Source organism: Sus scrofa, chromosome 6 (genome assembly GCF_000003025.6).
Source record: "Sus scrofa isolate TJ Tabasco breed Duroc chromosome 6, Sscrofa11.1, whole genome shotgun sequence".
Taxonomy (NCBI): Eukaryota; Metazoa; Chordata; class Mammalia; order Artiodactyla; family Suidae; genus Sus; species Sus scrofa.
In genome coordinates, this window is record NC_010448.4 from 19,178,796 (window position 1) to 19,205,865 (window position 27,070).

General features: G+C 42.3%; 1 protein-coding gene across 2 annotated transcripts in view; it reads left to right on the forward strand.

The window, feature by feature from the left end:
- Positions 1–26,032, forward strand: part of RSPRY1 (ring finger and SPRY domain containing 1) — a 50,415-nt gene extending 24,383 nt beyond the window's left edge. For both annotated transcript variants that reach the window (XM_021093906.1, XM_021093907.1), the window contains exons 6-15: positions 334–392; positions 2,276–2,342; positions 2,721–2,852; positions 4,270–4,385; positions 5,598–5,741; positions 12,734–12,845; positions 15,098–15,200; positions 15,546–15,698; positions 20,357–20,461; positions 24,464–26,032. In XM_021093906.1, coding sequence (XP_020949565.1) covers positions 334–392; positions 2,276–2,342; positions 2,721–2,852; positions 4,270–4,385; positions 5,598–5,741; positions 12,734–12,845; positions 15,098–15,200; positions 15,546–15,698; positions 20,357–20,461; positions 24,464–24,560 — 1,088 coding nt within the window. In that variant the 3' untranslated portion in view covers positions 24,561–26,032. The remainder of the gene's footprint in view (positions 1–333; positions 393–2,275; positions 2,343–2,720; positions 2,853–4,269; positions 4,386–5,597; positions 5,742–12,733; positions 12,846–15,097; positions 15,201–15,545; positions 15,699–20,356; positions 20,462–24,463) is intronic.

Genomic DNA, 27,070 nt, shown 5'->3' on the forward strand with positions numbered 1-27,070 from the left:
CAAAGTACAGGTGAACAGCTCAGCTAGTTATTTATGCTGTAAGAAACAATGGATTAGAAATCAGAACACATGGATTCTTGTCCAGCCTCTGCCATGTGTGCCCTAAGGGCCCTGGAGTAAGTGACTTGAGGAGGGAGTCTGTGGGCTCAGCTGCTTACTGTGAAGTGGGGATAGTACTTACTCCCAACCTCAGAGCTGCAGGCTTGGGTAAGATAATGCGCGTGAGAGTACTTTATAAAGGAGTCCTACCAGAACAGTTTGATTGGAACCAGTTACTAATTCAAAATAATACGGCACATTTAATTATATCCAGTGTTTTTTGTATTCATCTAGGTCCTGCAAGTATAGGTTTACTTAGCCCAGGAATACTGGAATATTTGCTGCAGTGTCTGGTAAGTGAGACATCAAAGTTAGTTATTCTGAGTCATCTAGAATTGTGCATTTTTCTAAAATTGCCAGCTTAGCCTCTGGCACAGAGAATGGAATCAGCTCTAAATTTTATTTGCAGGTGTTTCCTGAGTGCTTATCTATCCCCTCCTATGTTTAAAAAGTAATAATAATAAGGGCAGGATAGGGATTTATTGCAAGCAAAAACAGCTGAGTTGGTCTGGTTTTAAATTTAGTCATGGGATGGCTGCTATGATTGGCTTTTTTATGTGCATCCTTAGAGTCTGCCAAGTGGTAGTAGGAACCACCACAGTGGAAAGAAAATGGCATGGCATTCCAAGCCAGGAAACTGTCAGGTCCCATTCCCAGTGTATGTAAATCTCTATTTCTCTGTCCAGCCTCCTCCCGCTGCTCTTAAAACATTTGTCATTGAGTACTTAGGATGTATTGTCTGTGAAGCCTGTGCTTTGCTGAGGCTCTTCTGTCTGGTCTCTCACACTGCTGGACTGCAGTCTTGCCTGGTCTGTATTTTTGAAAGGTGTTTTTGCAGGTGTAGTGTGCAGTGGCCTTTTTCAAAACCTGAAAGACCCTATTTTTCAGTACCTGTATGATGTGTACTTAAATTGTTTAACCCTATGCTACGTAAGCACTGTAGGGATATAGAAGTAGTCTAATAGTCCTTTGCCCTCAAGAAGTTTCCTGGTTTGTTGAGGGAACAGAACTACTCAGACAAGATAATTAGCCTCCATTTTATGACAGGATATGATCAAGGACAAAGTCACTTCCTTCAGACTAAGTGCCAAGAGTTCTGTGAAGATGGCTGGGAGGTAGGAGGTAGAGGTGGTGGGGGCCGGGAGTCGTGGGAGACGGACTTCCTGGTGAAGGTGGGCCCTCACCTGGGTCACACCATAGGGTAGGATTTAATTATGCACACAGGAGAAAGGGGGTTTCTTGGCCAAGAACACATGTCTCATGGAAACCCAGAGACAGAAATGGCCACGTTCCCAGCATATTACAGAGAATTGTCTAATCAGATGACTGTTGAGACAGGAGGACATAGACTAAGTATCCAAGTTGGGGGCGCTCAGGGCCTCAAGAGCCAGACAGGGCTTGAGGATGGATATGGCAAGAAGCAGGATGCTAAACAGGGAAGGATGGCAGTTATTTGAGCTTTGCAGAACCCAGCTGGGCACCAGAAAAGTGAGTAGAAGTCATCGATGTCCTAGAGCTCTTTTGCAGGCTCCTATCATAGCTGTGGGAAGGATGGCTGGGAGAAGATGTGGTGTTAAGCAGATGACCTTTCTTCAGATGTGAACACATGTAACATGAACTTAAATGTAATTAAAAGAGCTTACCTGTTGCTCTCTCCCACCTACCATCAGCATTTGTGGAAATCCTTTCGGAGAACAGATGGAAAACGAAGCCATTAGTTGTTAATTTCATTATTTATAATTTTGGAACTAGGTATGATGAATGGTTCCCTTTGGGGTTCAGAATAAAAAGCCATCTTTAGCTACACTTCTAGGCTTCCCTTTGACTTGCTTAAACAAATGTATCAATCAGTATGATTTTATTTAACCAAGTTTTAATATGTATGTGACTAGTAAAATAACATGGTGCACTGAATGAGATATTTTTGAAATTCCCATATCTAAAGGAACCCAGTAACTTCAAGAAAATATTACAAGATTTTAATAGGCTCAATCTTGGTTTTTTAATTATTAACAATATTAGCAAATGGACAGTCAAGGACTTGAATGAGTAAAATTTTCTGACTGCTCAAAAAAAGGATCTAGCCCATATTGGGTAAGAAGAGGAAATTGATAACTTGCTGTCTCTACAGGGGAATGATTTTTGTTGTTGTTTTTTATCTTTTGTTGTCTTCCAGAAATTACAGTCCCACCCCACAGTCATGCTTTTTGCACTTATCGCACTGGAAAAGTTTGCACAGACAAGTAGGTATAGTGACTTCTTATACTAATGATCTTCTGTATTGCTTGCTAAAAATCTTATTTTTCTTCGCTACTGGTTGAACTGATGCTTTTGAACCCCTTCAAACATGCATACATTCTGATTTGTCTGGGTAAACGCTCAAGGCCAGTAAGATGTAACAATGACAAAGGCAAGAATTGAAAGTTGGTGATGGCAGTGACTCACTTTTTATAGCAAAAAATTTAGTGATGGTATTGCTACTTTGTAGGAAATAGAGCTCTTGGGCTTTGTATTATTATAGTTGCCAGACTCTCTTTCTGTACTCCTTCCTTCCATTAAGCCACCTAACAAATTATCCTACTCTTTCAGGGTTAATTTAAGGTTTATGTCTCCCCAAACAGGTGAAAATAAATTGACTATATCTGAATCCAGTATTAGCGACCGGCTTATCACCTTGGAGTCCTGGGCTGATGATCCTGATTATCTGAAACGTCAAGTTGGTTTCTGTGCCCAGTGGAGCTTGGACAATCTGTGTAAGTAGGAGTTGCCCTTTATTAAAATGCCTCTTTTCATTTCCAAATCCTTTTTTTTTTTTTTTTTTTGGTCTTTTTAGGACCGCACCCATGGAATATGGAAGTCCCCTGGCTAGGGGTCTCATGGGAGCTGCAGCTGCCATGCTACATACCACAACCACAGCAATGCAGGATCCAAGCCACGTCTTCGACCTACACCTCAGCTCACAGCAACACCAGATTCTTAACCTACTGAGCAGAGCCAGGGATTGAACCTGCATCCTCGTGGATACTAGTCGGGTTCATTACCACCGAGCCACAATGGGAATTCCTTCAAGTCCATTTTTTGTATAGGATCACTGGTCTTCATTCTGTAATAGTAAGTGTGAGTCTTTCCATATAAGGCCCTCTACTGGTAGGTTGGCTGTGTTCTAGCAGAAAAGTATTCTAGGGATTCTTCAGGCAGTTAAATGGAATGTTGCTAATAGCAGCACTCTCCTGTTCAGAAACTTTGACTGCTATCCTGTTTCCTGCTGCAGCCAGGCCATTAATGAGATGGCACTGTCTAATCAACTCTTCCCAGCACAGACTCTTCTCACTGCCCTATGAGCAGTCCCAGTCATTCCTACCCCTGGGTCTGAGCCTCTCCCTTGGAATTCCCTCTCTTTATTCTTCTCCCAACATTGCTCTTCAAAACTCAAGTTGTGTCTTACCTGTACCATGAGGGTTACTCCCAACTTTTTTTTTTCCTCTGAGAGCTGCTGGGACTAAAAGTGTACTACTGCTCCATCCTCACTCCTGCTGCATAGGTAGCACTGTGCAAAAGCACAGGCAGACACGTGATCCCCTGCTCCTACCACAGCATTATGGAGAATTGTTCAGTGCACGGCTTGGGTAGTGCCACTTAAAGAATCCTGAGGGAGTTCCTGTTGTGGCACAGCAGAAACAAATCCGACTAGTAACCATGAGGTTGTGGGTTCGATCCCTGACCTTGCTCAGTGGGTTAAGGATCCAGTGTTGCCGTGAGTCATGGTATAGGTTGCAGACGCAGCTTGGAACCTGCACTGCTGTGGCTGTGGCGCAGGCCGGCAACTACAGCTCTGATTTGACCCCTAGGCTGGGACCCTCCATATGCCACAGGTGATGCCCTAAAAAGCAAAAAATAATAATAATTCTGAAGAAGAATCTTTTGGATTTTGCTTCATGCAAAGTAAAACTATTGGAAACAAATATAAATCTAGCAGTGCTCCCCTTACTAGCATATGCTTAATTAATCTTCATGTCACACTGCAGCAACAAAGCCAAGGTTATAAGTCTACCAATTCTGCCATTTATGAGCACCTCACTTCTAAATTAGAATGGCAGCTAGCGATGACAATAGCTTTTTTTTCCCACAGCAGCCTGCTTTAGCAATATGCGCATTTTTTTTCTTCCGCAGTTTTAAAAGAAGGTAGGCAGCTGACCTATGAGAAAGTGGACTTGAATAGCATCAGGGCCATGCTGAACAGCAATGATGTCAGCGAGTACCTGAAGATCTCGCCTCACGGCTTGGAGGTAAAGCTTCCACACATGGACCCTTCTGGGGAGAAAAATCTTGGTCTCATTTTCATGATCTGGTTTTGAACAAAGCAATTTCCTGCAAAATAGTTGGAAGTTTCTTACATATTCAAAGAGTGATTAGAGGTAGAAGTGGCAGGAGAGAGTGTGTATGGGATATTATTTACTCTTTCATATCACATGGTCTTCTAGTAAGTGTGCCAATGTTTATTGACTGGTTTAAGTAGATCTGATTTTAATCTCTGCCATTTTATTCAGCTAAAGCTTCAAAAACTAGTGTTTTTAAAAGAGGCCCTTCCTTTTTTAAAATCCCTGTATAGCCAAGTGTATTCATCTAGATCTTGCTTCACCGTCTCCCTGTATATAAGAAATGTTGCTGATTTGTGGGTGAAGGTTGATGAAAGAGCCACTTATATACAGGAAAGTACCATAAGGCAGTAAGGTACTAGACATGTCAAGATTAAAGAGCTGTTTGAAGAATGGCTGCACACAGCCCTTTGATCTTATGTCTTGCCAAATGCCTTATGTAGTTTTCTGCTTTAGATTATTTGTAATTACTCCATCTCAGTACCTTTCAATATCCTTCTCTCCCTTTCTAAAAGTCCAGGTTAAGACAATGTTTATGCATTTGTAGAAGATTCCACCATGAGAATGAAGCTCTATAACTACTTAAAAATGAAGCCATGGAGTTCCTGTCATGGCTCAGTGGTTAACAAATCCAGCCAGGAACCATGAGGTTTCAGGTTCAATCCCTGGCCTCGCTAAGTGGATTAAGGATCCGGCGTTGCCATGAGCTGTGGTGTAGGTTGAAGATACAGCTCAGATCCCACCTTGCTGTGGTTGTGGCGTAGACCGGCGGCTACAGCTCCGATTAGACCCCTAGCCTGGGAACCTCCATATGCTGCAGGTGCGACCCTAGAAAAGTCAAAAAAAGAAAAAAAAATGAAGCCGATAGCCTTCACTAATTCTCACTGTAGCCATCTTTGAGGCATTCCAGTCCTTCTACTTTGAACTCCTGGGAGATAAAATTATAAAATGGAGTGTCCTGCTCTCGGTTTTGTACTTTTTGTCACTGAGAATGCACTGAGAAGGAGGCAGTTATCCAAAAGCTTTACTAAGGAAGCACACATTCAGCCTCCTGAGCAGTCAGTTCTCTCTGGTGGTCTTCAGGTATTGATGGTGGACCGTCATGCTCTTTGATTTTGCCAGGCTCGCTGTGATGCCTCCTCTTTTGAAAGTGTGCGTTGTACCTTTTGTGTGGATGCTGGGGTGTGGTACTACGAAGTAACAGTGGTCACTTCTGGGGTCATGCAGATCGGCTGGGCCACACGAGACAGCAAATTTCTCAATCACGTGAGTACCTTAGAGAACTGGGCAGATGAGGGCAGCAAGATTTTTGGTGAGTGGGTGGAGGATACTTATTTTTCAGATAAGTTTGTGCAATAATTGTTCCTTGGCCTGAAGTACATGGTGCCAAATTCCTAACAGTAGTTTTCTAAACTGATTCAAAAATAGGGAAACACAAGTAAAGTTGCCTCTTAGGTTTTTTCCTCCCCTCAAGTTTTTTGGTTTTTTTTGGTTTTTTTTGTCTTTTCTAGGGCCGCTCCCGTGGCATATGGAGGTTCCCAGGCTAGGGGTCTAATTGGAGCTGTAGCCACCAGCCTACACCAGAGCCACAGCAACTCGGGATCCGAGCCGCATCTGTGACCTACACCACAGCTCACGGCAACGCCAGATCCTTAACCCACTGAGCAAGGCCAGGGATCGAACCCGCAACCGCCTGGTTCCTAGTCGGATTTGTTAACCACTGCGCCACGATAGGAACTCCCCCCTTAAGTTTTTAATTCATGTTAATTTTCCACCTGGAGGTTAGATATGTCCTTTTGCTTCTCTAGCCTGAGCCACATCCTTGGTTCGGTTTTTATATTGGAACCAGTGATGGTTTTTACCTTGCATTTAAGCTTTAGGAGCTTTGTAAGAATTCCATTCTTTTCATAAAATACTAATGTTGGCTTGACTTCTTGTACTTTACTTTTACTTTGTAATTAGTAGGCACATTTGTTTTCAATGTTTAGCATTTATCTTTTGTTATAGAAAGCTATAGTATAAAAGGAAAGATTAAATCCTCTAGAGGAAGCAGAATTGGGCTACCTCACTTAGGTGTGAGAGGTTGGGTTCTTCCTTTTCCTTCAGATATTAATTTCTTGCCACTTTATACCCTTCTAATGCCCAGCCCAAATCATCTCTTTTCTATTAGTCAAATTATAAGTTGTTTGGAATTAAACCCGTTTTGGTCAGGAATGTTTTATACACATATGGTTCTTATCCTTTGAGCTGAGAAAAGCCCTAGATTTGTTTGTTTGTTTGTTAATCTAAATAGCCACCCATCACATATGTAAAGTCTTGGGATGGGTTTTAAAGGTTTTGGTTTTTTGTTTCTGGGGGGGTTTTTTTGGTCTTTTTAGGGCCACACCCATGGCATGTGGAGGTTCCCAGGCTAGGGGTTGAATAGGGACTACAGCTGCCAGCCTGCGCCACAGCCACAACAATGCAGGATCCAAGCCAGGTCTTCGACCTTCACCACAGCTCATGGCAATGCCAGATCCTTAACCCTGGCCTCACTAAAGAGGATCAAACCCACAACCTCATGGTTCCTAGTCAGATTCATTTCTGCTGCGCTACAACGGGAACTCCGATTTTTTAGAGCTAAAAAAAAAAAAAAACTTAATTTTCATAGCACCATCATTTTATTTTATTTTGTTTTCTTTCTTTTTAGCTGCACTCAAGGCATATGGAAGTTCCCAGGCTAGGGGTCCAACTGGAGCTGCAGCTGCCAGCCTACACCACAGCCACAGCAAAACTAGATGTGAGCCATGTCTGTGATCTACGTTGCAGCTTACGGTAACGCCAGATCATTAACCCACTGAGCGGGGGCCAGGGATTGAATCCGAATCCTTATGGGTACTAGTTGGCTTAATTACCGCTGAGCCGCAATGAGAACTCCCACAGCACTGTCGTCTTAGAACCTATCATCTGATTCCAACTATAGTTTTTACTGTCACAATTTCCATCTCACAGATAAGAAAACCGAGACTAAGGCTGGGACACGAAGAAACCAGGCCTAGAATTCAGCCCCCTTCCTATTCTATAACAGTTGCATTCTTTGCATTTGAAAATGGAAAGAATTTCAGAGAATTCTTTTCATTTGTATTTTCATTTGAAAGTAAAAAAATGTTCTGGAACTGGAAGAAACAGGGATTTCTCTAGGGAGAAAGCTTTAATATAAAATTTGTCTCCTAATTTGGCAGCACATTATAGGTCTAGGTATAGTATATGAGACTGAATGTTGAAAAAACATTTTTTTAATTGCCAGTGAGGAGTTCCCTTCATGGCACAGTGGAAATGAATCTGACTAGAAGAAACCATGAGGTTGTGGGTTCGATCCCTGGCCTCAGTCAGTGGGTCTAGCTTCCGGCATTGCCGTGAGCTGTGGTGAAGGTCACAGTCATGGCTTGGATCCTGCGTTGCTGTGGCTCTGGCGTAGGCCATCGGCTACAGCTCTGATTAGACCCCTAGCCTGGGAACCTCCATGTGCCGCTGGTACAGCCCTCAAAAAAGGGGGAAAAAAAAGGGGACAGTGAAACTGGATCATTTTTTTATGGTAGGTAGAACAAATTTATGCCATATAGTTGTAAAAACTTGAGCTTCTCAAGTTAAGAGACTTAAAATACTATTTTCCTACCCTCCAGCATTCTTGATAGACTGTTTCTTTCTTTCTCCAAAAACCAAAAATAAAACGTTTTTCCTTGATTCAAGTCCTGGCTGCTTAGAAATTCGTGAAGTCTGAAATATCTTTCCCCAAATGTGGGATTTTAATGACATTGCCATACTTACAACTTTGCTTCAAATGGACATTGTTCTGTATCTTTTTGCCTATACAGACAGGTATGGTTTTACGGAATAAATCATTTCTAGGATACACACAGTTTCTAAAAGTGTTTGGTTTTTTTTTTTTTTTTTGGTCTTTCTGGGGCCACTCCCGCAGCATATGGAGGTTCCCAGGTTAGGGGTCTAATTAGAGCTGTAGCCACCGGCCTACGCCAGAGCCACAGCAACATAGGATCCATGCCGAGTCTATGACCTACACCACAGGTCACAGCAACACCGGCTCCTTAACTCACTGAGCAAGGCCAGGATCGAACCCACATCCTCATGGATCCTAGTTGAGTTCATTAACCACTGAGCCACGATGGGAATTCCCCAGTTTCTAAAAGTTGAAGTCCATTCATAGTGCCTCTTATTTTAACTCTTACTGCTTCGGCTTCAGTTTTGAAAGAATGATCAAAGTGTTGGTATTGGAGATAGATCGTTAAATTGAGAAGCTGAAGGACAGGTCTTGTTAAGATCACCTATAGAATAGTTTGTCTTGTGTATCTTTACAGAGGTTGAGAGGAACAAGTATCCAAGAGCATGTTTTCACTTTATGATACTATCTTTTGCCATTTCATGAGCATCTACCATGTGAGAGGTCTTTCACGTACTCACCCCTAATCTTTTTGGGAGTGAGAAGGTGTTATTCTCCCATTTATTTATTTATTTGGTCTTTTTAGGGCTGCACCTGTGGCACATGGAGGTTCCCAGGCTACAGGTAGAATCGGAGCCACAGCTGCCAGGCTGCATCTTTGACCACAACTCCATGATCCTTAACCCCACTGAGCGAAACCAGGGATCAAACCCCAGTCCTCATGGATACTAATCAGGTTTGTTACTGCTGAGCCACAAGGGGAATCTCTCTTCTCCCATTTAAAGATGAAGAGAATGAGGTTCAGAGAAATTAATTTAGAAACTTGCCTGGAGTTCCCAAGGTGGCTCAGGGGTAATGATCCCAGCAGGTATCTATGAGGACACAGCTTTGATCTTGGCCTCACTCAATGGGTTAAGGATCCAGCATTGCCGTGAGCTGTGGTGTAGGTCACAGAGGTGGTTCAGATCTGGCATGGCTGTGGCTGTGGTGTAGGCTGGCAACTACAGCTCCAATTCGACCCCTAGCCTGGGAACTTCCATATGCTGTGGGTTCGGCCCTGAAAAGACAAAAAAGAAAAAAAACAAAAAAAAAACTTGCCCAAAGTCACCAGCCTCCACTGCTCAGAAGAAATTCAGTCCCTGATCAATGTAGCCCATGCTCTTTCCCTGTTGAAGCCTCTTGCTGTGGAGAAGATGACTCTGCTATCTTACACAGAAAAGGAATGACATGGAAGGTTATCGGGAGCTCCCAGACTCTTGAAGGATTTGGGAACTAGACAAGCTCCAAGACAATGACCATGGGCCAAGAGACAGGAAGTAGAACAGCCAGTGTTTTAGGAGCCAGGATGCCAGCACTGCTGCCCACAAACCTAACCACTCCTCCACATGGGGTCACTCATACCACTCCGGGTGTCTGATGGCAGGTGGGGTCCATTTGGCCAAGATGACACCTTACCCATCTACTTCCTGAGCAGGAGGCAGGAGACTGTGTCTTCATTACATTCCCCATAGCAGGAAGCAGTTGAGATGCTAGAGAGCAGGAAAAGGACAGTTTCCGCCACGTGGGGAAGGATCCGGAGTATTCCCTCAATGACTAACTACAAATAAACTCTTTTCTTTGTTTTTAGAATGTTTCCATTACTAAAATAAACATGACCAGAAATAAGCAGATCAAAATAATCACCCCAAGTACCAAGTTAGCCGCCCTCTTCTCTCATATATCTATCGCAGCTGAGGGAAACCATAGTCCTGCTGGGAATGTTTCACATTGAAAAAGGGTGCAGTACATCTGGATGGCTCTTTGATGTATAAGCTCAATGGGATTTTTAAAGCACCTACTTCTTAGCCTGCAGAAGTTGATCTGTGGTTAAAATCATCAGAGTTCCCCTTTTCCCACACTGCCACACTGTTACGATATTCATCCAAGCATAGAAGACATTGCATGGTAAATTCCACTCTTAACCAATTCTTGGTGGCTAGGAATCTTCCAGGAATTTCTTTCAAGTGTCTGTGGAGAACTTCCGAGGACATTAGAAAGGAAAGATAGGAGTTCCCGTCGTGGCCCAGTGGTTAGCGAATCCAACTAGGAACCATGAGGTTGTGGGTTCGATCCCTGGCCTTGCTCAGTGGGTTAACGATCCGGCGTTGCCGTGAGCTGTGGTGTAGGTTGCAGACACGGCTCGGATCCCGCGTTGCTGTGGCTGTGGTGTAGGCCGGTGGCTACAGCTCCGATTCAACCCCTAGCTTGGGAACCTCCATATGCCGTGGGAGCAGCACTAGAAATAGGTAAAAAGACAAAAAAGAAAAAAGAAAAAGAAAAGAAAGAAAAGAAAAGAAAGAAAGGAAAGATAGAGGAGCTTCCTTTGTGGTACAGTGGAAACAAACCTAGCTAGTATCCATTAGGATGTGCATTCGATCCTTGGCCTCACTCAGTTACCTCAAGCTGTGGTGTGGTTTGCAGACCCGGCTTGGATTCCCAGTTGCTGTGGCTGTGGCTGTGGCAAAGGCCAGCAGTTTCAGCTCTGATTTGACCCCTAGCCTGGGAACTTCCATACGCCACTTGTGGGCCCCTAGAAAGAAAGATAAAAAAAGAGTTGCTTGCCTTTTGCCTATGCCCCAACACCTACAAAATAAAAAATTAGTTTTTTTACTTATCTGTTCAGGCTCCGAAAGGGGTAGTAGCAAGGTATCTTTTTTTTTTTTTTTTTTTTTTTTTTTTGTCTTTTTTAGAGCTGCACCTGCGGCATATGGAGGTTCCCATGCCAGAGGTCTAATCAGAGCAGTAGCCGCTGGCCTACAAACAGAGCCACAGCAACGTGGGATCTGAGTCTCGTCTGCAACCTGCACCACAGCTCACGGCAATGCCGGATCCTTAACCCACTGAGTGAGGCTGGGGATTGAACCCACCACCTCATGGTTCCTAGTCGGATTCGTTAACCACTGAGCCATGATGGGAGCTCCAAGCAAGATGTTCTTTCTAACAGACTGGTAAATTTCTTCTCGGCCTTTTGCTGAGAACTTAATGCAAGTTCATTTAACTCTTGAGTGGTCTGAATGGTGCATTCAGAACAGCTAATTCAGAAGCCTTGTTTTAGAGAAGGCTCATCTGAATTCTGCTATGTTTTGGTCCCAGTCGTCAAGAAGCATGTTGGAGCCTTTTTTCTAACCTGTCTCCTCACTGCATTATTTATCTCTTAGAACAAGCAGGTCATCACCAGGATCTGAGATCTTACTTGGATTTGGCCCACATGTTCAATGCCTTTCTCCACTAGAATCTTTCACCACTGATCCTTAAAAATAGCAATTGTTCATAATGGTTAGGACTTGGCGCTTTTACCACTGTGTCCCAAATTCAGTGCCTGGTCTGGGAGCTGAAATCCCACATCAGGTTCCTGCATTCCACAGGGGGGAAAAGATAGCATGTCTGATCTGCATGTTTCCTCTGTTTCTTCTATTTTTTTTCTTGTAAGTACTCAAAATAATTTCTTAAGATCTTACCAACCCCCCCCCCTTTATTTTGGTCTTTTTTTTTTAGGGCCTCAACTGTGACATATTGAGGTTCCCAGGCTAGGGGGTAAATTGGAGCTGTAGCCGCTGGCCTACACCACAGCCACAGCAACTCAGGATCTAAGCTGCATCTGAGACCGAATCTGCAACCTACACCACAGCTCACGGCAACGCCGGATCCCTAATCCACTGAGCGAGGCCAGGGATCAAACCTGTGTCCTCCTGGATGCTAGTCAGATTCGTTTACGCTGAGCCAAGAAGGGAACCCCCCCCACACACCCTTTTATGTTAACAATAAAATAATTAAAAGGCAGTCAGTAATAAAAGCTGTCAAGGGCCTGTATGATGTTCAGATATTTCAGAATACCTGTTAGCTGATTATCCACTATAACCTTTCTCTTGTCTCCAGTTTTTAAATCTCTGAGCATGTGGGTGTTTTGAAGTCTACAAATGCAAGAAAGGTGTTTGTCCACAGCAGCCTTGGAATCAGAAAATTCCAAGGTCCAATCTTGACTTTTTTAGTAATATGCCCTGGGGCAAGCTGGTTGACCCCTCTGAGCCTTGCTCTCCTCTGAAAATGAAATATAATGCCACCTGCCTCAAGGTGGTTCATGAGAATTAAATGAACTAACAACTGTGAAAGTTCAGAAATATGTTGGTGAACTCATCTATTCTGACTCTGTCAGAATTTTGGTATCTTCTGAGAACTGTAGGCTCTCTCCCTTCATCCACAAAGCTTAGAATTCCAGCCACCAGGTTCATGCTTACAAAAGAAACAGAGCCTTGCTAATCTTCTGGACCCTGTCTTCCTCCAGGAAGGCTACGGCATTGGGGACGACGAATACTCCTGTGCATACGATGGCTGCCGGCAGCTGATTTGGTACAACGCCAGAAGTAAGCCTCACCTGCACCCCTGCTGGAAAGAAGGTATTCATTCCTCTCCATCCTGAATTTATCGACTAGGTTGAGACATCTGGTTATGATGAGGCATCTGTTTTGTTAGGCCTTAAAAGGTTCTAATGGGAAAAGTCTAAATGTGAAAAGGGATATTGGCATTTGTATTCTCTACTGTGGGTGGGAACAGCACTGTCCTGGTCTTCACCTCTGATGGAGCCCTTCCTTTAACAAACCATTTCAGACTATGAAATTCTTAATTTAGAGGAGAAATGATCATCTTAGGATTAATATGAATTCACCTTTCTGTCATGGCTCAGCAGTTAACAAACCCGACTAGCATCCATGAGGATGCGAGTTTGATCCCTTGTCTCGATCAGTGGGTTAAGGATCCGGTGTTGCTCTGAGCTGTGGTGTAGGTCGAAGACGCAGCTTGGATCCTGAGCTGCTGTGGCTGTGGTGTAGGCCATCAGCTTCAGCTCGGATTGGACCCCTAGCCTGGGAACCTCCATATGCCTCAGGTTCAAAAGACCAAAAGAAAATAAAGAATTCTAGTTTCCTCTCTGGGTATTTATCTTGAATCAAAGCAGCCATGAAGATAACAGGGGATTTAAATTCTAATGCTGTTAAAATGAGGTTATTTTCAGAGAATCAGCACTGGTCACTGGATACATTCTGGGCGTCTCTAAAGCAGCTTTTAAGGATAACGAGCACTCTTGGCCTCAAACACTTCTGCAAGCCTCAGTTCTCCACAGGCTCTGAATGCTACAGGGGCATAGGCTACAAGGACTCTCAATCATGGCTTTAGGATTTTAGCAAGAATAGATCATATCAATAGCATGATCTTTTTTAGGGCCACACCTGCAGCATGTGGAAGTTCCCCGGCTTGGGGTCGAATTGGAGCTGTAGCCACCGGCCTACGCCACAGCCCCAGCAACACCAGACCCAAGCCTCATCTGCAACCTACATCACAGCTCACAGCAGTGCTGGTTCCTTAACCCGAGTCCTCATGGATACTAGTCAAGTTTGTTACTGCTGAGCCACAGTGGGAGCTCCACCAGTCTAGATTTCTTTTTTTTTTCAGGATAAAGCCTTAGAAGTGAATCTTCCTGGCAGGGGGGATACAGAATTTCAAGGTTTTGCTATATATTGCCAGATTTTCCTCTACCACCATTGAGTGTCCACCTTTTCTTTTCATCACTGTGTTATTTCATGTGTTTATCTTTGACATTTAAAAAGCAAAACCAGATATTCTTGGTAGCTCAGTGGGTTAAGGATCTGGCAGCGTCACTGCTGTGGCACAGGTTTTTCTGGCAGCATCACTGCTGTGATTCATGTCATTGCTGTGGCACAGGTTTGATCCCTGGCCTGGGACCTTCCAAATGCTGTGGGCCTGGCCAAAAAAAAAAAAAGAAAAGAAAAAAAAATTATAAGTGAAGTTGAAAGCTTTTATTAAAAACAAAAACAGGGGGTCCCACTGTAGCACAATGGGCTAAGACTCCAACTACAGCAGCTCAGGTTGCTGTGGAGCTACAGGCTTGATACCTAGCCCGGCACAGTGGGTTAAGGATCCAGCATTGCCACAGCTGTCCCTAGCCCAGGAACTTCCATGTGCCTCAGGTGTAACTGTAAATTTAAAAAAAAAAAAAAAAAAAAAATGGAGCTCCCATCATGGCTCAGCAGTAACAAACCCGACTAATATCCATGAGGACACGGGTTCAATCTCTGGCCCCACTCAATGGGTTAAAAGATCTGGTGTTGCCGTGAGTTGTGGTGTAGGTCACAGACGTGGCTCAGATGCTGTGTTGCTTTGCTGTGGCTGTGGTGTAGGCCGGCAGCTGTAGGTCTGATTTGACCCCTAGCCTGGGAACTTCCATATGCCACAGCTGTGGCCCTAAAAAGACCAAAAAAAAAAAACCCACAAAAAAACATTTAGGGGGCTGTTATTATCTCAGGGAGTTTTTATTCTTACCAGAGAAGCAAAGAAGTACCTGGTTTTATTTTACCATATAATCCCCAAATACACATTTTCCCCACATTTCAATATCTTTGAAATTGGGTGCATCTTATAATAGATGGCTTCTCATAGATTAACTTGCAGCATTTTCCTCTTAAAGGTATATTAAAATACTGATATAAAGGGGTCAGATCAGTTGCAGAAGAAGCAAGAAGGATGAAGATACTGAATAAAGTCTGGCTTAAATGCAGACTTTAATACAGTGACCTTAAAACCCTTGAGATAAAAGAATCTTCATATCCTAACAGTGTTTCACTTTATCCTCTAGGAGACACAGTAGGATTTCTGTTAGACTTGAATGAAAAGCAAATGATCTTCTTTTTAAATGGCAACCAGCTGCCTCCTGAGAAGCAAGTCTTTTCATCTACTGTGTAAGTACCTTTTCTCAGTCACAAATTTGAGTAGATGCATGGAATATACTTTCCTCAAGGAAAAAAAAAAAAGTCTATTTATATTGTTGTGATGAGAAATCACTTTATTTCAAGTAATTGGGGACCCACTTGATCGTACCTAAAACCATCCCAGAGTTTGACATAGGGAGGCAAGAGCAGGATATTGTCTGATTCACAGTCCTGTATCGGTTAGTAAACAGAATCTGTCACCTTTCCTTTCTGCTAGGATATGACTTGTTCGGACTTTCTGAAAACCACTTTGTATGTATGAGCTTTATTTTGTTTTTATGAATTCTGTTGACCTCTGCTCATTTTTATTTGTAGATCTGGATTTTTTGCTGCAGCTAGTTTCATGTCATATCAACAATGTGAGTTCAATTTTGGAGCAAAACCATTCAAATATCCACCATCTATGAAATTTAGCACTTTTAATGACTACGCCTTCCTAACAGCTGAAGAGAAAATCATTTTGCCAAGGTAAGGCATTTACTTAGGCCAGCTCCAGACTTTCATTTGCATCTCATGAGAAATTAAAATAATTTGAGAGACTTTTATCAACTTTTGCAAATAATTTTGAAGGCCTGACTAAAAAGGATGGCTTCCTAGAAAATATAAATTACTAAAACAGATCCCAGAAGAGATATAAATAAAGCAATTATTTTTATAAAATTAATTGAAACAAATTAAGAGCTGTGTCATCCCCAAAACATCAGGTGTTTAACAGAAGATGTTTAACAGAAGATCTCCACCAAATCTTTAAATAACAGATAATTTCATTGCTATTTAAAATGTTACAGAACCCAGAAAGAGCACTTCCAAGTAAGTGGTCTAAGCTGGAAGTAATACTGGTATAAAAATCAGATAATAAGACACATGCGCATACACAAAAATCCTACAAACGAACTTAACTTGAATGTCAGTATAAAACTCTTGAATATTAGAAAATCAAGTGCATCTTTTTAACAGACTTGGGTTTATTGAAAGAGACTTATTGTTGGGTTTTAGCGACGTGACAAAGATGCCAGCACTGTTCTACAGCCATTAGGACAGTGAATGCCATCTTGGATAAAATTTCACAGCCCTTTGCCAAAGATGTGATTGGCATTAATCGCATCCTTGGAAGAATGCCTGCTTTTCTTCCTTATGAGATGAACGTTGTCTGTTCTTTAAGCTGGGAAAGACTGCAGCTGCTTCCTGGTAATTACTTCTAGTTGAAGTTTGTTTCACAGTATGAGCCAAAGTTTATCACTTTTTAACAGAGCAGCCTCCTGGGCCTGGGTGAGGAAGGGTGTTCCTGTTGCTAATGCCAGATGTGTTGTGTCGATGACAGAGTCTCTCTCAGCAGCCAGTGGTGTAGCCACTGTTGGGCTTTTATGTCCTTAAAGGTATCAGTAACGTAACACTGTAATCCTGGCTCCTGTTCAGGCTCAAAAAAGCCCGTCTATAAAGAGCCCTTCTGGGCTGTACTTCACCTTAGACTCAGCGTCCCAAGCCTAGAGCATGGCTCAGCAGTTTGCAGATGAACTAAAAATGTCACATAGTGACAACAGCCCTGCCTGCAGCAGTAGAGCTGCCATAATACACCAGGAAGGTATATTATATCCCAGCTCAGAGATCTGAGGTTCATGCCTACTTCCCTTCAGTTTGTCTTGGTGCCTGACAGGGATTCTGAACTGTAAATTCCCTTGGTGGAAGTGTACTCTTTCATCCGTCGTACCCCCTTACTTTCTTATGTAGCTGGTCCTCTTAGATGCAGCCTGTAATTAAGTCGGCCTTCTCATACACACATGCTAAAAGGAACGACTTACCCATCTGAGAGTTGCCCCTGGAGGCTGGCCTTCAGTAAAACTGCTTCAGCATTTAGTTAACCACCCCTGCAGAACTGAACTTTCCAAACGTCAGCCGGCAGTAAGCACTAGCTGTCTCAAGGTCTTTCTTGGGCAACTTCTATGTACTTAGTACCACATCAGTTTGGCACCCAAAGTGCAGCCTGCTTTGAATAAGAGCAGCAGAGTTACAAGCTAGGGCAGTTCTCTACTGCACTAGACTTTGTTGTCTCTGACAGTGACACTGAGATAGGAGTTGTCAGAGACTAATTGAGTGGCCTCCTTAATGCCAGGCTCCTACTGGTACCTTGTGCCCTTAACATTACAGTTGCACTTAGTTACAAATTGGGGCATTAAGTGTGAATGTGCCTGCAGCTGATCTCTATGCCATTAATATTTTCAGCCCATGTTCTGAAAGCTTACATTCAGCTTTTAGAACATAAAATATTTTATTTTACATTCAAATATTCTAGAATATATTCATTCTAAAAGCTTTTATTCATTGGAACAGTATTTTCTGTCTTCAGGGCAGGAGCTCATGGCCCTGTTTCCACCTGGCATCTGTAAATTGTTCTGTATTACATATACTCTGTGTTTCCACTGCTTCATCCATTCATTCTTTTTTTTTTTTTTTCTTCTTAAACTTTTTATTTGGAAAACTTCAAATACGCACCAAAGGGGAAAAAAAAAAAAAAAAAAAAAGGCACAGTGAAGCATCATACTCCCACCTCTCAGCTACAGTAGTCATCCAGTCACGGCCACCTGCCTCTCCTACAGTTTTCTCTCATCTCTGTTAATAGCTCCGTTGTCATTCCAGTTTCCCTGGCCATAATCCTCGAGTATCCTTAACAAGGCAGAGTATAACTTTCTGCCATTTCCGTGAAAGATTCCTCAGCATATCCTGTGGGCTGTGCCTTTAGGATGTGTCCCAGATTCAACTATTTCTTGGCTCTCTTACTGCCTCCACCATGGCTGAAGCCACCATCATTTGCCACCTGTATTATTTTTGTCCTGCCCTCAAAGAGTCTCTGTTCTTGCCTTGACCCCTTTCAGTCTATGCAGCACAGCCTCCAGAATGACTGACTTTGTTACAGCATAAATCAGATCAAGTACTTCTCTGCTCAAAAGACTCTAGAGGCTTCCTATTTCACTTAAGATAAATGCTTAATGGAGTTCCCTTGTGGCACAGTGGGTTAAGTATCTGGCATTATCACTGCAGCAGCTGGGTTGCTACTGTGGCTTGGGTTCAATCCCTGGCCTGGGAACTTCTGCATGCCATGGGCACAGTCAATAAAATGGAAAAAAAAAAAAAAAAGATAAAAGCTGAAATCCTTCCGGGCTCTATAAGATTTCTCCCCTCCTGTATTACTTCTCTGACCTTATCTCCTACCCTCTCTCTCATGCTCCCGCTACTTCCGCTGTCCTGGCCTCCTTGCTGTTCGTGAAACACACCATGTCTGCTACTGTAGCCTTAGGCCTTTGTACCAGAATGTTCTGCTGCTAGAATTATTCCTTCTACTGGAAATGATCCAGTGTGTTTTCTAACGCTGCCCAGCAATTAACTCGATTCTGACACTCTCTACCTAGAGGTAGCGTCAGATCCCATGAGGAAAGGGCTCAGTCCTGCAAGCCTGCCCTTCTCTCCCACTTGAGATGCAATCCCAAGTCCAGGTTATGACCAGCTGGCTGGGGCCTGGAAGTTCCCATGGTGTCCTCCTTGGCTTTGATTAATTTGCTAGAGCTACCACCACAGAACTCAGGAAAACAGTTTACTTCTTACTAGATTACTGCTTTATTATAAAAAGATGGCACTCAGGAAGAGACTCTCTGTGTATGCCACCCTCCCTGCTTCCACATGTTCACCAACCCTGAAGCTCTTTGAACCCTGTCTTTTTGGGTTTGTACAGAGGCTTCATTACATAGGCCTGGTTCCTTAAATCCTTGGCCCTTGGTGTTTGAACTCAGTCTCTGCCCCTCTTCCCATCCTGGAAGGTGGTGGAGGGGAACTGAAAGTTTCAACCATCTAATCAACAGGTCAGTTCCTAACCCCATCCTTAGGTACTAGGGGGCTTTCAGAAAGTCACCTCATTAATATAGCAAAAGGGCTTTCTGGCTCTTTTAACTAAGAAACATCAAGTGTTTTAGGAATCTGTGCCAAGCATGCAGATGAAGACAAAATATGTATTTTTTATTGTAAATCATGGTTTCTCTACAAGATACCCACAAGGCTCACTCACTCACCCCTTCATGTCTTTATGTAAATGTCATGTTAGTGACCTTCCCTTGCTGCTATGTTTTAAATGGCTTTAAAAAAAATTTTTTTAATAAAAAAAGACAAGAAAAAGTGGCATTATATTTCCTCTTGCTTTATTTTTCTCTATATTCTTTTTTTCCCCCTCACTCACTGCATATGGAAGTTCCTGGGGTCAGGAATCAAATCCAAGATGCAGCTACAACCTACCCCACAGCTGTGGCAACACCAGCTCCTTAACCCACTGTGCCACAGCAGGAACTCCTGCTTTATTTTTCTTTATACTGCTCATTAGCATTTAAAATTCTGAATATCTTACTTTTTAATCTGATTTTTTGTCTGTGTGCCCCCACCCCACCCCATCCCGAGTGTAAGCTTTCTGAAGGCAGAGATACTTTTTTAGTTCTCTCTTCACTGCTGAATCTCCAAGGCTTGGAACAGTACCTGGCATGAAGTAAGCCCTTACACAAACAGAATGAATCTTTCCTGTTTTTCTTGCCCATCCATCACGGCTGTACCTTCAGCAGCACAGTTCTCCCTGTTGCTTTTGCATGTCAAGCTGAGTGAAAGTCTAATGCAAGGCTTCTAATCTGAGGTGTCTAGACTTCCAGGGTTACTATGAGGGGCTCTCATAAACACCCTGAAAATTGTGTGTGGACTTTCCTTGGGAAATGCTCTGTGCATTTCATCAAACACTTAGAAATGTGTGGCTTAAAAGGTTAAATTTTGCTGGTCAATAAAGAGAGCCCTGGACTTAGAACCAAAAGATTTGAATTTGATTCCTAAACCTGTTTACCGTCTGTGACCTACACAAATCATTTCCTTGTCCTTTTCCTCTGTAAAATGGGCCATGCTTCCTTCATTCGCTATCTTAGAAAATCATTGTAAGGTTGAAATGAGATGTCTTGTGTGAAAACCTTACTGAGCAAAGCTTAAGGAATAAGCTTTGGTAGACTCACCACGCACAGAGCTTTTTCAGAACACTTTGTACACAGCACTGCCAACAGGCCGCATTTATTTGTTGATGAAATGAATTTCAGACTGTGCTTTCTTCTCAGGCACAGGCGTCTTGCTCTGCTGAAGCAAGTCAGTATCCGGGAAAACTGCTGCTCCCTGTGTTGCGATGAGGTAGCAGACACACAGTTGAAGCCATGCGGACATAGGTAAGAGGGTTTGTTTGGTTTGGTTATTGCCTCTTTTGTACAAAGTTTCATCCTGTTCTTGAATTGCTTTTATAGTATTACTAGTTCCATAGCTGTTCATCAAGGTTTATAATATCCAAAGTGGGTCGAATGAGAAATTAGAGTTTGCCAAGTAATACATGGCTGTCTTCCAGAAAGTACCTGAAAAAGAAGCTGCTTGATATGGAAAGCCTATGTTTTTGTTTTATTTTGTTTACTCAATACTTTTTTTTTTTTTAGGCCATGCCTGGGGCATATGGAAGTCCCTGGGCCAGGGATCAAACCTGAGCCATAGCGGTGACAATGCCAGATGCTTAACCTGCTAAGCCATGAGGGAACGCCACTCAATACCATATTTTTAATACAGTTTTCATTCACAAAAATGTAAAAGCTTTAATGTGATTTATGAGCCTCTTGGGCAGCCCTTTTTAGTTTTAGAGCCTTCCTGTTTATTTGTTATTTACCTTCCCAATCGTTGAGAAGGCAGCAACTGCCTGCCATCTAACCAAATATCAGCTGAATGAGATAAGGGCAGCTTGGATCCTAGAGAACAGAGTGTCTAAAGATCAGCAAGAACAGCAAGTAAGACAGTCCCTAAAAAAGGCCATCCCAACGAAGGTTAGACAGGGAAAGAGGCGTAGGGGAGTGTTCGGGCCCTGGCCTGGCCCAGGCATCTGTGCTGATTGTATATGAGCAATACCCATGCTGAAGCTCCAGGCCAGCTGCTTTAATTCATCACATCCCATACTCTGCCTTGCTCTCATTCTTGACATAGCTTTAACTACCGGTCTCTAGGGGGCCAGAGCCTGGAGGAGCAGGCCCCAGTTTGTCCCCTCCGCCCCCAGGTCTGACGCAGCCTGGGGCCCTGACTCTGCCTCTGTACATTTTCTGTCTTATAAAATGGATTGTTATCTAATCAGCTGGTAAGGGACATACCTGCAGTGAGTTTATCTCATCTCACCCTTAGCTATACCGGTCTCTCTTCTGAAAGGAAGGCACTAACTCTAGCTGTGATTATTCCTTTGTATCAACTCTGCATCCCAGAACTCCTCAGGATCTAGGTTTATTTATCTTTCAATTCTCTGGGCCTTCTTGGCGGTTTTGTTCACAATAAGGCTCATGAACGAAGGCTGACATCTAAAAACACAGAACCAGGTATCTTAAGTATGACCAGTCTCCATAGTAGATGTATCCAAAACACTATTGGAAAAGGACATTAAAAGAATTATAAGAACATTTAGCTCCACTTTCAGCACAATAACAACAATTTTAGAAGAGCAGAAGTTAGGAAATCTGGCTAAGCTGAATGATGTGAGCCAACCCCCTGGCAGAGACTGCAAATCTAAGCATTCCTGTTACCATAGAAGAAATTTAGATGATTATCAAAGCTACCTTTACCTTCTCCCTTAAAAGCACTAAGCCCAGAGGTTTTTGCAGGTGAATTCTTTCAAACTTTTAGGGAATAGACAAGTTCTATTTAAACTTCTCCAGCAGTTCCCATTGTGGCTCAACGGGTTAAGAACCTAAGTAGTATCCACGAGGATGCAGATTTGATCCCTGGCCTTGCTCAGTGGGTTAAGGATCCTGCACTGCCACAAGCTGTGGCATAGGTCAAAGGTGTGGCTCAGATCGAATGTTGTGGCATAGGCTGGCAGCTGCAGCTCCAGCTCTGATTTGACCCCTAGCCTGTAAACTTCCGTATGCTACAAGTGTGGCCCAAGATAAATAAATAAATAAATAAACTTCTCTGGGCCACAGAGAAAATAGAAAACCCACAATACTCTTTTTGTAAAGCCTGCATGATCATCATATGAAAAGCTGATAAAACACACACAAAAGAAAACTTATGAATATAAATCTAAAAATCCTAAATAAATTATTAGCAAATAGTACCCAGCAATACAACCAAGGCAGGCTTATTTCAGGAATGCAGGGATGGTACAATATAGGAAATGAATTAATATAATTTACTCACTAGGCCAAGGGACAGAGGAGCAGGGAATTAACACTTTCTCCAAAAAGGCTGAAAAGGTATTTGCTAGAATTCAGTGTCTACCCCAAATGGATGGAATACTACAAAACAGAAATGGATGCAGGGAATAAGACAGTATAAAATAAGAATGGATAGATACTTCCTTAACAATATATAAAAGACATATATATCTCAGCCAAACACATCTTTTTAATGGTGACACACTGGAATCATTCCAAGAGACGCTGAGGACAAGATAAGGATGTCTGTTGTCAGCACTGTGACTTTGATTGTATAAGCTAAAGCACTTAGACGAGAGAGAGAGAGAGAGAGAGAGAGAAGAGAGATAGAGAGAAGAGAGAGAGAGAGAGAGAGAGAGAGAGAGAGAGAGAGGGAGAGAGGGAGAGAGAAGGGATTGAAACTGCCAAAAGGCGCAAAATCATCATTTGGAGATGGTAGATTAGATACCTAGATACCTTGGAACAGACTGAAAGCCTGTGAGACTCCGTATGCCAACTGAATGGCTAGTTGGTTACAAAAAGATAAATAGCTTTTGTATGTATAAATAGTGACTAATTAGAACACATAACTGAAGATCCCTCTTACAGTAGCCCCCCTCCCCCAAAAAAAGCCTAAGAGTATATGCCAAGAACTATGTGGCGCCTATCTGAAGAAAACTTTTAAACTACCAGGGAATGTAAAGAAGGCTTGAATAATTGGATCTGGTCTTGGATAGGAAGACCTCTCAGTGTTGTAAAGATGACAGTTTTCCCTAAACTCTTAAGTTTAATTTGGTCCATCTAAAAAGAGCAACATTTTTTTTTATGGACATGGAAATACTAATTTAAAAGTTTATGCTACAAAGGCAAGAAATTTCTGAAAAAGAAGAGTTATGGAGAAGACCAACCCTATCTGCCATATCTCAAAATATATTAAAATAAATTTTAAATTTACAATAGCATGTATGAACCTGGAGGGTATTATGCTTGGTGAAATAAGTCACACAAAGAAAGACATGTACTATATGTTTAACTTCTGTGTGAAATCTAAAAAAATAAACAAATGCATATAGCAAAATAGACAGATTTACAGATATAGAGAACAAACTAGTAGTTACCAGTGCGGAGAGGGAAGGGACAAGATGGGCAGGCGATTAAGAGGTACAAACTACTATGTATAAAATAAAGAAGCCACAAGGATATATTGTACAGCACAGGGAATATAGCCAGTATCTTCTAAATAACTCGGACTGGAGTATCACCTGTAATGAAACACTATGTTGTACACCTGAAACTAATATAATATTGTAAATCAACTATACTTCAATTTTTCAAATGTTAATAGTTTGGGGGAGTTCCCATCGTGGCTCAGTGGTTAACGAATCCGACTAGGTACCATGAGGTTGCCGGTTCGATCCCTGGCCTCGCTCAGTGGGTTAAGAATCCAGCACTGCCGTGAGCTGTGGTGTAGGCTCGGATCCCGCATTGCTGTGGCTGTGGGAAACCTCCATGTACCATGGGTGTGGCCCTGAAAAGCAAAAAAAAAAAAAAAAGTTAATAGTTTGGTCTTAATATATGAAAAGAATGACACAACAATGGAACAAGATAGAACCCGAGAAACAACTAATTTCAAGTAAAAATTTCACATGATAAAGAATCTGTGGCGAAAGATGGACTCTTCGGCAAATGATATTGGGATAGACGGCCAGCTGTCTGAGAAAAAAATAGCATTGTGTCTCTACCTACATATACACATCTGTATGAATATGCTGAGTACATACAGACTTTCTGGAAGAATGCACAGGAACTTTTACTTATTCCTCAGAAGAGGAAGACTGAGGATCCGAAATGGAAGCGAGACTTGTTGTTTCTATGTTGCCTTTATGTTTTAAGCATGTGTGATTATTACCCTTTCAGTTAACATCCCTCTTCACATTTTAGGTTGAGTCAGCAGGTTGTCGGTTTGACCTTTTGAAGCGTTGACCTAACTGGCATTTATGTCTTTCTCCTCAGTGACCTGTGCATGGATTGTGCCTTGCAACTGGAGACCTGCCCATTGTGTCGTAAAGAAATAGTGTCTAGAGTCAGACAGATTTCTCATATTTCTTGACACATGTGAAGAGGCACCATGGACTTATTTCTACTCAATTCCAGCCAATGTTGAAAAGAAAAACAAAGAAAAAAAAAATCTCTAATCAGTTGTACGCACATTGAAACTTATAGCCATGGCCAGATTTTATGCTAAAAAATGGTAGTTTGTCAAAGACAAAATTCTCCTAGAATCTAACCCAACTTGCCAGCCCTGAGAAATCACTTTTAAGGCCAAGGAAAGCTGAATGCCAACAGCCAGGCCTGTGGTACTTCCATGAAAAACAGTAGGAGACAGTGCCCACCCCCACCCCTGAGTGCTGAAACCACACCAGAAATCTCCAGGTTGGGTTCATTTGATTGCTTAACACAGGATGTTTTGTCTCAGACTCTAAAGTTTTTACTTTGGGCAAAAGTCACTATGGAGAAGTCAATGACGACATTTCTGGGTTAAGTGTAACTTCTCATTGGTCAGAGAGCCACGGCGTGTTAAGCATGGATACTGCGCTGCAAGACTTGAAGCTGTAAGACTAGAATGACACAGGTCAGTACTGCAAGCAACATAGAGGGCCTGAAAGAAGGTGCACAGACTGTAGAAAAAATCCAATTTTTGATATTTCAGTGATTCCAAAGAACATTCTAGTTTTGTTTTTTTTTTTTTTCTTTTTAACTGCAGAGAGTTGGTGGTATTTTCACATTCATGGTGTTTCTATCCAATTTCAGTACCCACATTTTGTGAGGAAAAATTGTTTTAACAATGCAGGAGGAATTCTTAAATTAATTGCAATGTTAGACTGGAGAAAATTTGGTATTTAGAGTATTTTTAAGGTACCATTGAATCAGGATTTTTTGGTTTTTGTTTAAAAAAATTCTTTTTAATCAGTATTGTTTTTGGAAGTAATATACTTTGAAACTCTTAACTAATAGTCTCAAAAACTCTTAGAGGACAGTCTGAGAGCACGTATTCCTATTGTTTAAAATAAATACATGTTTTCGAATAGTAAATTCAATCATGGATTGTTGACTATGTCTTCATCAAAAGTGTTATTCCCTCTCAGGGTCTCTGGTGAAGACCTTCAAGAGTTTGGTTTTTTCTCCCAGAAAATTGGAAGGTAGAATTGTAAATTCATAGAACTTATTTTATAATGGTGTACCTCAACAGCTGCCTTTCAATTTATGCCAAGTCCTTACTGAGTTTATACTTGAATAGTAAATATGTCTTCTGAGTTTTACAGTGTCTTAAATTCAATGCACATTTTTTTTTCTTCCTTTCCCACCCTTTCTTGTTTGTAGTTCATTCAACTGTCCTATTCCAGAGCTGATTTCCTTCCTGGCCGTACTTGTTGGGGTGCTGGATTTTTTTCCATGTCTTTAGTCTTCCGTAAATTCAAAAAAATATATATAAATATATATATATATAATGTTCTCTTCTTTAGCTTGTGGTGAATATAGTAATTTGCATTGATGAAATAAAACATTTGTTGCCTTTTTTGACTACGATTTCACAACTTGCATTTGTGCCTGCTGCTAAGGTTCTAAGCCATTATACTCTCTCTCAGGTTAAGGGCTACTTTCCAGGGTGGGAGAGAATTGCCAGGAGTATTGTTTACAACTCAGGTATTGGGACCATACATAGCATGATGGTTAGCCCTTAGGAGGGGGGCCCACCTAGGTTTCACCCCACTATGCCACTTATCACCATTATGCAAGTACTTCTAAGCCTTGGTTTCCTAATCTGTAAAATGGAGATAGTACTCACTTCATAGGGTTTTGTTTTGTTGTTTTTTTTTGTTTGTTTTTTGTTTTTCTCATAGGGATTCAGATATTTTACAAGGAGATAATGGTTTTTGTTTGTTTTTTTCTCTTTTAGGGGGGCTGCATCTGCAGCATAGTTGCCAGGCTAGGGGTCGAATCAGAGCTACAGCTGCTGGCCAACACCACAGCCACAGCAACACCAGATCCTTAACCCACTGAGCAAGGTCAGGGATGGAACCTGAATCCTCATAGAAACTAGCCGGGTTTGTTACCACTGAGCCACAATGGGAACTCCTGAGAAAATGTGTTTTTAAATGTTTAGCATGGTATCTGGCACATGGCTGAGTAAGTGGGTACCTGTTATCTTTATTCCCATTTGTTCTTGGAGCCAAAGACAGTGACATGGATTAAAGAGGGCCACAAAATTCTTTGACGTTCCTCTCCTCTATAAATGAAGTTTATGTCATCTCCCCTTAAATCTGGGAGGGCTCTGTGTTTGACCAGTTGAATTCAGTGGAAGTGATAGGTGCCTGTTTCTAGTCCTGGACCTTTTGTTAACTGGCAGTTTCCACTGTCTCTTGAAATATTTGCTCTTGGACCTAGCCTCCACAGGGCGAGAAAACCCAAACATGCCCGAGGCAGCCCCCCAACCCACCCCACCCCACCCTGTAGTCCTCTGGCTGACAACCACAACTGAGTTGCCACAACCTATACTAACTTGCCAGCCAATGAGTTAGCTTCTTGGAAGAGGCTTCTCTAGCCCCTTTCCAGCTGCCC